Source organism: Polyergus mexicanus, unplaced genomic scaffold, assembly GCF_030449975.1.
Source record: "Polyergus mexicanus isolate NDT 795.1 unplaced genomic scaffold, iyPolMexi1.0 SCAF_4, whole genome shotgun sequence".
In the NCBI taxonomy this organism is placed as follows: domain Eukaryota; kingdom Metazoa; phylum Arthropoda; class Insecta; order Hymenoptera; family Formicidae; genus Polyergus; species Polyergus mexicanus.
This window is the reverse complement of record NW_027223324.1, coordinates 7,692,781-7,704,962: the sequence shown is the minus strand read 5'-3', so window position 1 is coordinate 7,704,962 and position 12,182 is coordinate 7,692,781. Positions and strand designations below refer to the sequence as shown.

Genomic DNA, 12,182 nt, shown 5'->3' with positions numbered 1-12,182 from the left:
GGGAATTCAATGACAGTAGTATACTGTCACATATGGTTTTTATCTGAATATTTCCAATATATCTCTAGAAAAAAATAACTAACTACTTTATATAGCAAATTTGATCATTTGCACTACACTGTGTTCATGCACACACGAAAGCTATTATGATTAAATTATTTAAATGTAAATCCATAATAAAAATATTTCGAACGATTATATATATACATATATACATATACATATACATATATATATATATATATATATATATATATATGTATGTATGTATGTATATAATAGTAATATTATAAAAAAGTTATTTAATTATAACATATATTAATTATTTTATCTTTATAACACATATTAGATATTTTATTCTGAAAAAGCTTATATTTTGTTTTTGTATTTATATTTATGTATAACAGCTTTTAGTATACATATGGTGTACGATATGGTGTAATACAGATTATCAAATTTATTATTTGATCTGCTAATTCATTAATAAAAACGGGTAGCACGATTAGAATAACACAGTGCACTTTTACTGTTCGTTGTACGGAGTGCGAGATAAAAACTCGAGATCTACAAAATAAAAGTGCATCTATAAAATAATGTGTTAAAAGTTATTCTTTAACGTTACTCTTTAGAATTATTATGTGGATTATGAAGAAGACGAGAATATACAAATAAGAATCAGTCCTCTTGCTGTTATGCAATTGTTCCGATTGGCAGATAGTTCCAAGTATCGCCAAAATCATTGTATAATCACAATTTAAATTTCACAATTGCATAAAACTTATGTGTTGTCTCTAAACTTCCCTGCGACTATTGTCATTAATGCTTTGCTTATCATCGTCATATAGTCTGTCGGTCTGTCTGTCGTTAAGATCTCACGCCGATATAATGCGTCATTCATTATGAACTGCGACTTTCAAAACGCAATCCGCATTTCGCACAACGCCTTCCTTCAATCGGTATCCTAAGGCACATATTTTCGACACATCCTAAATCTCTCGAAATTGAAATAACTGGATCTGGCGTCTTGCGTACAATCGAAGTCGAGACGCGACTCGAGAGTTCGATCGTTAACTGACGCTATTCCTTTATTCGCGGGCGAAGAAAAATGTTTCTTCAGTCGAGAAACACATGGAAAACTATTGCGTTATGACGTCAGAAAAAAAAAGAATATTATTACATTAGTGTTGAAATCATCATTATCATAGTAAGTCATAATACTAAGATTATTTTACAAATGTTTGCAACATTTTTCTTCTCAACGCGCATCGACAAAAGTCTTCTGTGATACACTACTGCATTTTTTATTCCATTTTCAATGCGTTCTTTACGTTTTTTTAAATTTTACAAACGTACGCACAGAATATAACGACGTGTGTATTTTTAAATCGTCGACCTACGCTAAGTCGAGTATCTTGTTGAAGTATCAATTACTGTTCTCACCCACTTTCTCTCTTTCTCTTTCTCTCTTTCCTCAGTTAGCGGCGGGAAATAACGTCAGGTATCGCAATAAATACGGTATAGCGAAGCTCGGTGACAACATGACGCCTAAGCTACGTTAGAACCTGGCCCTGATATAAACGGCCGAAGCATCATGTTCGCCATATCCGAGACGCTTAGCATGCTTGTACACCTCGTTTGCCGCGGCAGCCAGCGGTAAAGGTTGCTCCAGTTGATCACTCATACCTAGGGACAATCTCAGGTCCTTTTGCATATGTCGCAGCGGTAACTGGGTAGGAAAACCGCCCTCGATGATTGCTATAAAACAAGATATTAAAAATAACATTAATTACAATTTCCATAAGCATATTTTATTAACCTTCAATCAGTTTGATGGAGAACTCTGAGATATCATATATAATATATATAATCATTATATTTTATTAAAATTATTTATATTAAATCATATAAATATTATTAAAATTAAAACCATCTCTTTATATAGAAATATTAAAATAATTTAAGAGTTGGAATTTTTACTAGAATAATTTATTAGAAATGTGCATATTATTATTAAAGTGGAGCAATTGAAGACTAATACAAATGTGTAAGTAAAATAACTGTGATCCAAATAAATCATTATCTACCTTTGCCCTTGTCGAGAATCGCTGGACATGCCAAAGATGTCAATTCCAAGACTTCCAGAACATCCTTTTGCTGGAGACCGGCGCGATCTGCAAGCGCCATAGTTTCAGCCAGAGCTGCCAGAGTCACACCAGCCATTAGTTGAAGCACAAGATTCATTTTGGAAGCATTTCCAACATCACCGAGATAAAAGCTATTCTTGCCCATAGCCTCGAAGCAGGATTGACATTCATCAAACAGCGACCGATCTCCAGCTGCAAGAATCACCAAGGTACCTTCCTGCGCCTGTGTTTTACTTCCTTGCACCTGCGCTTCTAAATAACGTCCACCCTTGCCATTTATTGCTTCGGCGATATCTTGAGATGTCTCCGCGTCAATACCGGTCATCTCGACATAGCCCTTTTCGGGAGATATCTCTGTCAGTACGCCGCAATTGCCAAATACCATCTGGAAAAAGCATTTATTTAACACACACTTGATAAACATAATTTTTTTCGGTTTAATAAAAACTATCAAACAAGATGGATTATTATTTTTAAAGAGTTGCAGAACTTTGCGAACACTTACATCCTTAGCAGCTTGTGGATCAGCTACGCAGGAGAAGGTGATATCAGCTGCCAGCACAACATCGGACGGTGTTAAACCTTGCTGTGCTCCAGCCTTCACAAAATCTGCACACTGCAAAAAATACATGATAGATAAAATAACTTTATTGAAATTTCAATCGTCTATAGCCAGAATATAGTAAAATATAGTAAAATAATTCTTATATTTATTTACAAAAACGCTATAAAAGCGTTTTCCCTATATTTTTATAGCACGTTGCGAGCTGAATCCAATGTTATTTATACAAATATCTTTATAGTATTTAATCACAATTTAATTATAATTTTACAAATATATCATTTATGTATTATATGTGTACATACATGTATGTAATGCGTAATTATTAATAATCATAATTATATATATTATAATATTATATATATGAATTATATATATAATTGCAAATATTAAAGAGATATGTATATAAATATACAATAACGCATATGTTTTGGGACGAGATAAAATTCAATATCGCGATGCCATCTCTCGTGAAACACAGTCATGATACAGTAACGATTAATACTAGTTATCGCCAACAGATGGCGACACCGCGTGGAGACTAACGCCATTTGCGTTGTTCCGTTCCATCATGCGGGCCGTCTCTCGAAGCGTTCTCGGTAACGCTGGCCACATCAGCAAACGACGCCATTGTTGCTCGAAAGAATTTCCTCCACGTCGATTGCGAATACCCATTGTAGATTCATTCTCGCGTCCAGGATTTTTCTCTATCGGATATAGCGATATTGCGAGCGAGACGTATACGGCGTGATTGAATGGAAAAACATTCGCGATACTATTTCCGTTTATCTCGATCATGATGAAAATTACAAACGACCATTAGCCATTTTACGTTTACAACGTTGCTCAAACGCGAGCGCTTTGGAACTTTCTCGCGAGGCAGTAAACTATCAGGGCACGACTTTTTCTACGTAGGCGATTTCCAACATGGTTTTTTATCGAGGACGAGGTCGATGAGAAAACGCAATTCGCCATGTTACATCGAATTTATTTCGCCACGCGGTTGGCTATTGTGATCGCGTTAGATCTTTCTCGAGGTCGATGAAAAATATGTCGGCGAAATTTGTTTTCCTCGAATTTTATAAAATTCACTCGCAGATGTTAGAGTCCTTAACTTATCCCAAATTTGACGATCGATATGACAAAAGATAATGTCTCGCATATGTTTTTCACACATTCGAGCAATATTGTTGTAGCTGGACTTTCTAAAAGAGTCAACGCTCAACTTCAAATTATCTCCAAGTGAGTTATACAAGCTGAGTCATCAGAAACACAATATGTACTTAAATATCTCTTCAATTTGGAGATATATATAAAATATGTTAACGTGATTTTAAACATACTTCTAGTACACACTCTGTAGATATAACAATCTCAACTTTAAAAACTTCGTATATTTTGATTCTAATTTATCTATCTAGTTATTTTTTTTAAATGGCATTCCAATGATCACGAAGTTAAAATCCGTTTGGATGTCATAATGAACTTGATAATTCTGAAAAGTTATTAAAATATTTTTAAAAGTAAATTACGTTCATATCGTGTTTCTTAGAAATCGTCTATATATAGAATATTTCTACAAGATCTTTTAAAAATTTCTATACATTTTCTTCGTATTTTCAAAAATAAATGAAATATTTAATTACTCTAATAATCCACCGCGTATATTAAATATATTATTATCACATGTGTCAAACACGATTTAATGTTATATATACATCAAATAATATCGCAGATTGCGTATCAAATATGTTATTCTTCACACATTTAATAAAAAGCTTATATATATTATACATTATTATAGGATGAGACAAAGCAAACATTTTTATTGTACACACGTTATAAAGAGACTCGACTCTTATTCTTGTACGTACGCGGCACCAGCGCGGCGTATCTACGAATCTTTATCTCATCGGGCATCCGGCATATGTTATTACGAGAGAGGAAAAGAGAAACAAAGCGCACGTATACAGGGTGGTCCTCGTAACGGTCGCCACGATTTTTAAGGCACTTACAATAATCTGACATAAAAAAGTTTCAAACAAAAGTTGTGTGGCTTCAAGGGGGCCATAAGATGGTGACAATTATTTGACCTTGGAAAATCATTTGAAGGTCATGTGAAGGTCAACTTTAAAATCTTAAATGGAAACCCCCATTTTTTATTTAGTATTCTTGTAGCTGACATCGAGAGCTTTCCAAAACACTATAATAAAGTGTTTTTTCGTTAAGTACTTTTTGAATTATTTTATATTTTAATCTGACATATTTTGATATAAAAAATAAAATATTTCGTAAAATATTCAGTTTTCGATAATTTTACCGTAATACTTCTATGTACAGAATAATAAGACAGATTAATTAGTGCCAAAAAAAAAAAAATAATAATTGTTTAAAAAAATACATTGTAAATAATTTTCTTAAAAACAATTTTTTTTTATACTAATTGATTTGTCTCATTATTCTGTACATAGAAGTATTACGGTAAGATTATCAAAAACTAAATATTTTACGAGATATTTAATTTTTTATATAAAAATATGTCAGATTAAAATATAAAATAACTCAAAAAGTACTTAATAAAAAAATACTTTATTATAGTGTTTTGGAAAGCTCTCGATGTCATCTACAAGAATGCTAAATAAAAAATGGGGGTTTCTATTTAAGATTTTAAAGTTGACCTTCACATAACCTTCGAATGATTTTCCATGGTCAAATCATTGTCACCATCTTATAGCCCCTTTGAAGCCACACAACTTTTGTTTGAAACTTTTTTATGTCAGATTATTGTAAGTGCCTTAAAAATCGTGGCGACCGTTACGAGGACCACCCTGTATATGTATCGTCAAACCGTTACCGAAAAGCAAAATAGGTCGCGTTAATTCGCAAGCTTATGGCATTCAATAATAATAAAATGTATACTAGATTAAGTACGGCACGATAAACAAATCTTAATAAACAAATTTCGCAAAACGATAGGCGAACTTTTTTCAAAATCAAAATTTTGTTTCGTCCACCATTTTTATTGTATCTAAGACGAAGCAAGTTTTCCGTTCCTTTCTCTCATCGGAAAGTAACATCCCGCCGTCACGGTCTATTTCAAAAATTACGTTCAACGTTCGCGTTCGTCCCACTTCCGCTTTCTTGTCGATGATATATAGAAGTAACGAAAGAATTTTGATTATTTTTCTTGTCAGAATTGACGATTGTTGTCCCCAATAGGAGAATCTTGATTCTAACTCGATATCCGTTTATAAAATTCTCGAAGTTTTCCGAAGAGAATTTATAATGGCATTTTCGTATTCAACAATGCATAATTATTTGATTATAAATAATGTCAAAATAATCATAAATTGTAATTTGTAATTCAGCAGCGATCTTAAAAATACAATATTTTAATATAACGCGTAATTCCATGTACAATTCATTAATAATAATTTAATTCGTTAATAATTTCATTATAATTTCAATTATTATTTTATATTCTTACTTTTCTCTGTCTCTCTCTCTCTCTTCTAATATTTCTGATAATATTTTCTAAACATCGCACTTGTATTTCATTAACAAAATATTCTAAAATTGCCAAACAAAATAATACGAGATTAATAAATTTGCAGATATCTCGTATAACGTTTGTTCGTTATAAAATTTCTTACGCGCTCGCTTAAAGGTGGGTTATACACTTAGCGAACGAACAGCGAATGCGAAACGTTGTTTTGAACGTTTTTCTCGCACGAATTGTCTTTGATGTACCGCCTCATGAGGGAATCGAGCCGAATGCGAATCGAACGTTCTGTTCGCATTCGCTTTGGCGTATATATCTGCTGAATGATAATAACGAACGTTTGCATTCGCTGTTCGTTCGGTGTTCGTTCGCTAAGTGTATATCCACCTTAAGACCCGACACGACCTTCGTTGTTGTCGCTATTGCGTTGAAGATGGTAGAAGCTTTGAATGAGCAAACTAGAAATCGTGCTAAGCGATTAATGGTCAAAGAACCGTCTCTCCTTTTCTTTCCGTATGACGTATCATCATGCAATGTAAAGCAATCGAGCGTTCTCTTCCTACAATTTGCACCCACACGACGTACACGAGTAATACAATATACAGGGCGTCTCGAAACGAACGAATTTAATGATAGATTGTTGCACCAATTTAAAATTGATACTTCCTTCGTGAGGATATATCGATGCGTCAGCAATTTGTAAACTATAATTAAACTAAGTTAAAGAATCATTTGTCATAGAATTTTCATTTTTAATTTAAGTTTACTTAAAGATATTTCTTGAAAATTAATGTCATGAAAAAACTGATGTTATTGTATATTCCATTTTTGCTATGCGATTATTAATTAATTTCTCATAGTTTGATTCAAAAACGTGGCATTAAAATTTGCAACATCTATTTCGAAACACGTGCATATGTATCAATGTACAAATGTTAAAATTCGGTTGTAACAGAAAGGTGAAATTTGTACTAAATTAAGTTTAATCATTAGCATCTTGGCGAGTATTTCATACAAAATATCTATCAATTGCTTGGCAACATCGCGATGATGTTTATCGCATGACTTTCAAAAATATTTCAAGAGGACAAATATTTTCCACTATCAAGTGGGTTTCGTGAGCAGGAAACACACACATACAGAGACTCGTCTAATTTGATGAAAACGATATCCTTAACAAAAGTATCCAATTTATAACGTTGAGAACTCGTTCTTTCAAGAGTCTTTGCACGAAAGAAGAAAACCAATTCTCGATTTCGATTTCACATTAAAAAAATAACAAATGAATCTAACAATCTAGACTATTCTCTTCCTTCGCAGAAAATTGCAAATTAGTTTTTTCTTATCGACAATGTATATTAAATATTCATGAAAGTTCAGCATAATAGCCAATCAAATCAAATTAAAAAGATAAAATAAATTACAAAGGGAAAGAATTAAAAAACTTTTTTAAGATAAAATAAATTTATATATTGTAGAAAATATAAAAATTAAATCAATGTATACGGTATAGGAAAAAATTTTCTAAATCTTGTTGAACTTCATTAAAATTCTTATTTTTAATTCATCGTAATCGTATCGTACAAAAAAATTGTGCTAATCGGAACGCGATTACCACGCAATATTCACTGCGTAAATTCCGGGGAAACTAATTTTCCGAATCAATGCCACGAATCTCATAACGTAAAATGTCATACGAAAAACAAGTACGCGACAGGTGACTTGGCAATCGAATAAATAAAAAGTACTGACAGACAAGAGACGGTCACGACGAGTTGCAATAATGTATACGGCCTTGAATGAACTTGGGCAACTTGTACGGTTTCCATGAAGGAAGAAATCCAATGATTTTTAGGACAAACACACTGCACACCTTTCCATTTCTTGTCACGATAACATAATATGACGTCGATTTTCGCTTAATCGCTCGTAATTCGATAACCCTAATGATAAAATGTATGAGTTTTTTCACTATCTGTTATTTTAAAAGACTCATAAAATCCTAAAAGCGCATAAAAAAAAAGACATTAAAGAAATAGTAGTTTTGAATAAAGTACTTTGTAGACATAAAACGCGTGCAATAAAGTCATATTTAGAGAATTAAATTATCACCAATAAAAACTAAATTATATAACTAGTGCATTTACTAATATACATTTCACAAAACAGTTTGTATTGATTTGACTTAATTTTCGCGAAGTTTATGCAGTGAGAGATATTACCTATAGATATTATTATATCTTTAAATGAGTCCAATCTTCTCAATATGCCCACGTGTTACACTAATCGAATAAAACCATTAATGGCGAATGAACTTACAAGGTTTTCTTTGTACATTACTTTCTTACTGTGTATTTTTAATTTCTTATATATGTTGTCTTTTACAATCTGCTTTATCATATTTAAATATAAATTACAAATAAGAGAAAAGAGATACAATTCTTAACAATTTTAGCTCATGTAAGATGTTATATAAATATTATATAAAAGTGAAAAGACTCGCATCTCACGCATGTATGGCCTACGAAACACACGTGGGTGAATAACTGTATATGCTTAACATTGAGGCTGACGGTTTGGCGTCCGCATTAATGGTCGATGAGCGAACAATACCATTTGCCATTCCCGCATTGTATCCATTATACACTTGCAACACTGCAATTGTCAACGTAATTCCTCATCAAACAAAATATTTGTCGATGAGATTGCCACTTTATTCATCTATATCGAATTTCCATATACATAAAAGATATTATGCTACTTTATTTTTTTTTCAACACATAAAAAATATCTTCAAAGTTAAAATATTTTGATTGCGTATCGAATTAATCTTATCATAAGCAAACATAGCAAATATGTGTTACGAAATTTAAAATTTTAATACCCTACGCAACTCTAATATGATTTATACCGGGTGTCCCATTTTAAAGGACCCACTCAAATATCTCAGAAACACTGCGTTAAATCGAAAAATGATTCAAACAAAAGTTGTGTGGCTTCAAGGGGGCCATAAGATGGTGACAATGATTTGACCTTGGAAAATCATTCGAAGGTCATGTGAAGGTCAACTTTAAAATCTCAAATGGAAACCCCCATTTTTTATTTAGTATTCTTGTAGCTGACATCGAGAGCTTTCCAAAACACTATAATAAAGTATTTTTTCATTAAGTACTTTTTGAGTTATTTTATATTTTAATCTGACATATTTTGATATAAAAAATTAAATATCTCGTAAAATATTTAGTTTTCGATAATCTTACCGTAATACTTCTATGTACAGAATAATGAGACAAATCAATTAGTATATAAAAAAAAAATTGTTTTTAAGAAAATTATTTACAATGTATTTTTTAAAACAATTATTTGTTTTTTTTTGGCACTAATTAATTTGTCTTATTATTCTGTACATAGAAGTATTACGGTAAAATGATCGAAAACTGAATATTTTACGAAATATTTTATTTTTTATATCAAAATATGTCAGATTAAAATATAAAATAACTCAAAAAGCACTTAATGAAAAAATACTTTATTATAGTGTTTTGGAAAGCTCTCGATGTCAGCTACAAGAAAAAATGGGGATCTCCATTTAAGATTTTAAAAGTTGACCTTCACATGACCTTCAAATGATTTTCCAAGGTCAAATCATTGTCACCATCTTATGGCCCCCTTGAAGCCACACAACTTTTGTTTGAAACATTTTTCGATTTAAGGCAGTGTTTCTGAGATATTTGAGTGGGTCCTTTAAAATGGGACACCCTGTATCTTACATTTCAATATATCCTGTACTTATCACACTTTTATTATCAATTATGTTCTTCTGATAATATAAGATATTGTAATTGTACTCAACGCGAAAAACTCTTGGATCAAATATAAAAATTAAGTTTTTTTAATTAAGAGAAATCTATTTTTGATTAATAAATTATTCTTTCTCTTTCGGGTGAAGGAACAATCGGCATAGCTCGCCGAGATATCACAATTGTGGGATACTCACATATTTCCAATAAAAGGAGAATAATCATAATTGATAAACCAGGAAACCGAAACATGATATTGTTGCATAGACAGCTATTGCGATTAATATCTTGAATAAAAAAGGCTTGAAGAATGAAGAGATCTATTTATTAAAAGTGCTTATCTCTTGAATCACTAACAAAAAATCTTTACACGTAAAAGAATAATTTGAAAAATTAAATTCTGCAATAAAATTTTGTGTTACAATGTTTGTTTCGCGAAGAGCCAGAGAGTCCTGTCAAAACTTTAAATTGATGTCTCTCTCTACATTTATAAATATCGATCCGCCGATAATCAAATTGTTTCATTCGGTGGGTGAAGCAGTTTTGATTGACGGCAAAAGATACGAATTAAACGCACACGCGCGCACGTGATCGCATGCGATCATGCATTTAATTAAACATTATTCCATTATGCGCGTACCCACGTAAAATTACGCAAAAGCCGACAATCGCGAGTAATGCTTTTCTTATGCATATCGAGATACGGATCTCCTCGCCGATTGTTCCATTATGCGAAAGTGTCCATTGTCCACGCAAAGAATACACTTTTGATCTTTCCGGTACCATATGGACACAAGAGACATCCGAGCGGAAATTGGGCCGGTAATAAATTCGATTCAAGTGCTGATACCAACTTTGACAGGAATACGCCCAGGTAGCCAAGAAGAAAGAAAAAGCGGCAAGGAATGTTAAACAGCGGGATAATTAGGAAGCCGTCTGTAAACTGCTTCAAAGACTCGGCACTAACAGCCTTACGAACAAAAACGATAAAATTACTAAAGGATGGAATATTCGATGAAATTGACGATTGTTGGTCGTTCAATTGCCGTTTTATTGCCGCGGGATGTTCATGTATGACTTACGTAAAAAAATTTTCATAGTTAAAAAAATAAAAAATTTGGAAACACGAGGGTTTCACATAAATGTGTAAAATTTCGTAGAAAAAAATATACAGAGAGAGATTGATCGCGGCTGTGTAAAAAAAAATAGTCAACAATAAATATAATATTTTTAAATATTTTACATAACATAAAAATAAATGTATTATTATATAATACAATTTATTTGAAATGAAATTTGTAATGTAAATTAAACCCGATGCCATTTGAATTCGCAACGCGAATGCTTGTAGGCGGAACGAGCCAGTGCAGTTTGGTTCTCGGAAAACGAGATTATGTAGACGCAATTTATTTTACTATACTATAGATTTGAAAAATCCTATTAACATGTTAGCGAATCGATTATTTGCGACAGAATATCCTTTTTTTTTTCTCGATAAAATAAGCTATGAACTATATCCTGTAGACAGGTAGATTAGGAAGCCGAATTTTTATCGAAGTCGATTTGCTTATAGCAAGTTCGCCTCTTTATTGTTGGGAGATGAAGAAATCGAAAGCAATCACGTTAGCGTGAAAGTATAATGGTTTGGCACTTTCTTGTTTTCACTTTTCCGCAGATGGAAACCTTCATGCGGTGTTATTTTATCATCTATCAACCAAAAGCTAGGTAAACAATCGGCTCTTGAGTAAGCAAAACGAATGTCGTCGAGATTCAATGTCGAAGTAATCGTCCTTGGTACTTTCCATTCTTGATTTTGCGATAAATTGAGAAAATATTATCTACAAGATATATTCAATTTCTGAGAGAATAATATATGTATAAATAATATATGCAAAAAAATGTATGCAGTTAGAAAAGTTTAATTGTATTTTTTCACTGTCTCTATCGTCTTTATAAAAGCATAAAAGGAAGTTTGAAATTGAGTATTTAATATTAGGTGTACAACTTTGCTTCCGCCGTTTTCTTATAGATGGCTTTAGCGGTAAGTAGTGGTCGAAATAAATAGATCATAGATGTCATGCGATAAACTTGGGCATCTGTCAACATAACCCCATAGAAACATTAGTCGATTTGTGTCTGCATCATAAAGTTACTCTCGATTGAAAATGTCAGTT

The 12,182-nt window shown here is 32.2% G+C and overlaps 1 protein-coding gene across 1 annotated transcript in view; it reads right to left on the bottom strand.

Annotated features, from left to right (window-relative positions):
• Positions 1–337: 337 nt before the first annotated feature.
• Ndf (Nucleosome-destabilizing factor) overlaps positions 338–12,182 on the bottom strand; it is a 38,953-nt gene continuing 27,108 nt past the window's right edge. Inside the window, exons 8-10 of the mRNA XM_070295048.1 lie at positions 2,650–2,760; positions 2,085–2,529; positions 338–1,755 (exon numbers count right to left, since the gene is read on the bottom strand). Coding sequence (XP_070151149.1) covers positions 1,556–1,755; positions 2,085–2,529; positions 2,650–2,760 — 756 coding nt within the window. The 3' untranslated portion in view covers positions 338–1,555. The remainder of the gene's footprint in view (positions 1,756–2,084; positions 2,530–2,649; positions 2,761–12,182) is intronic.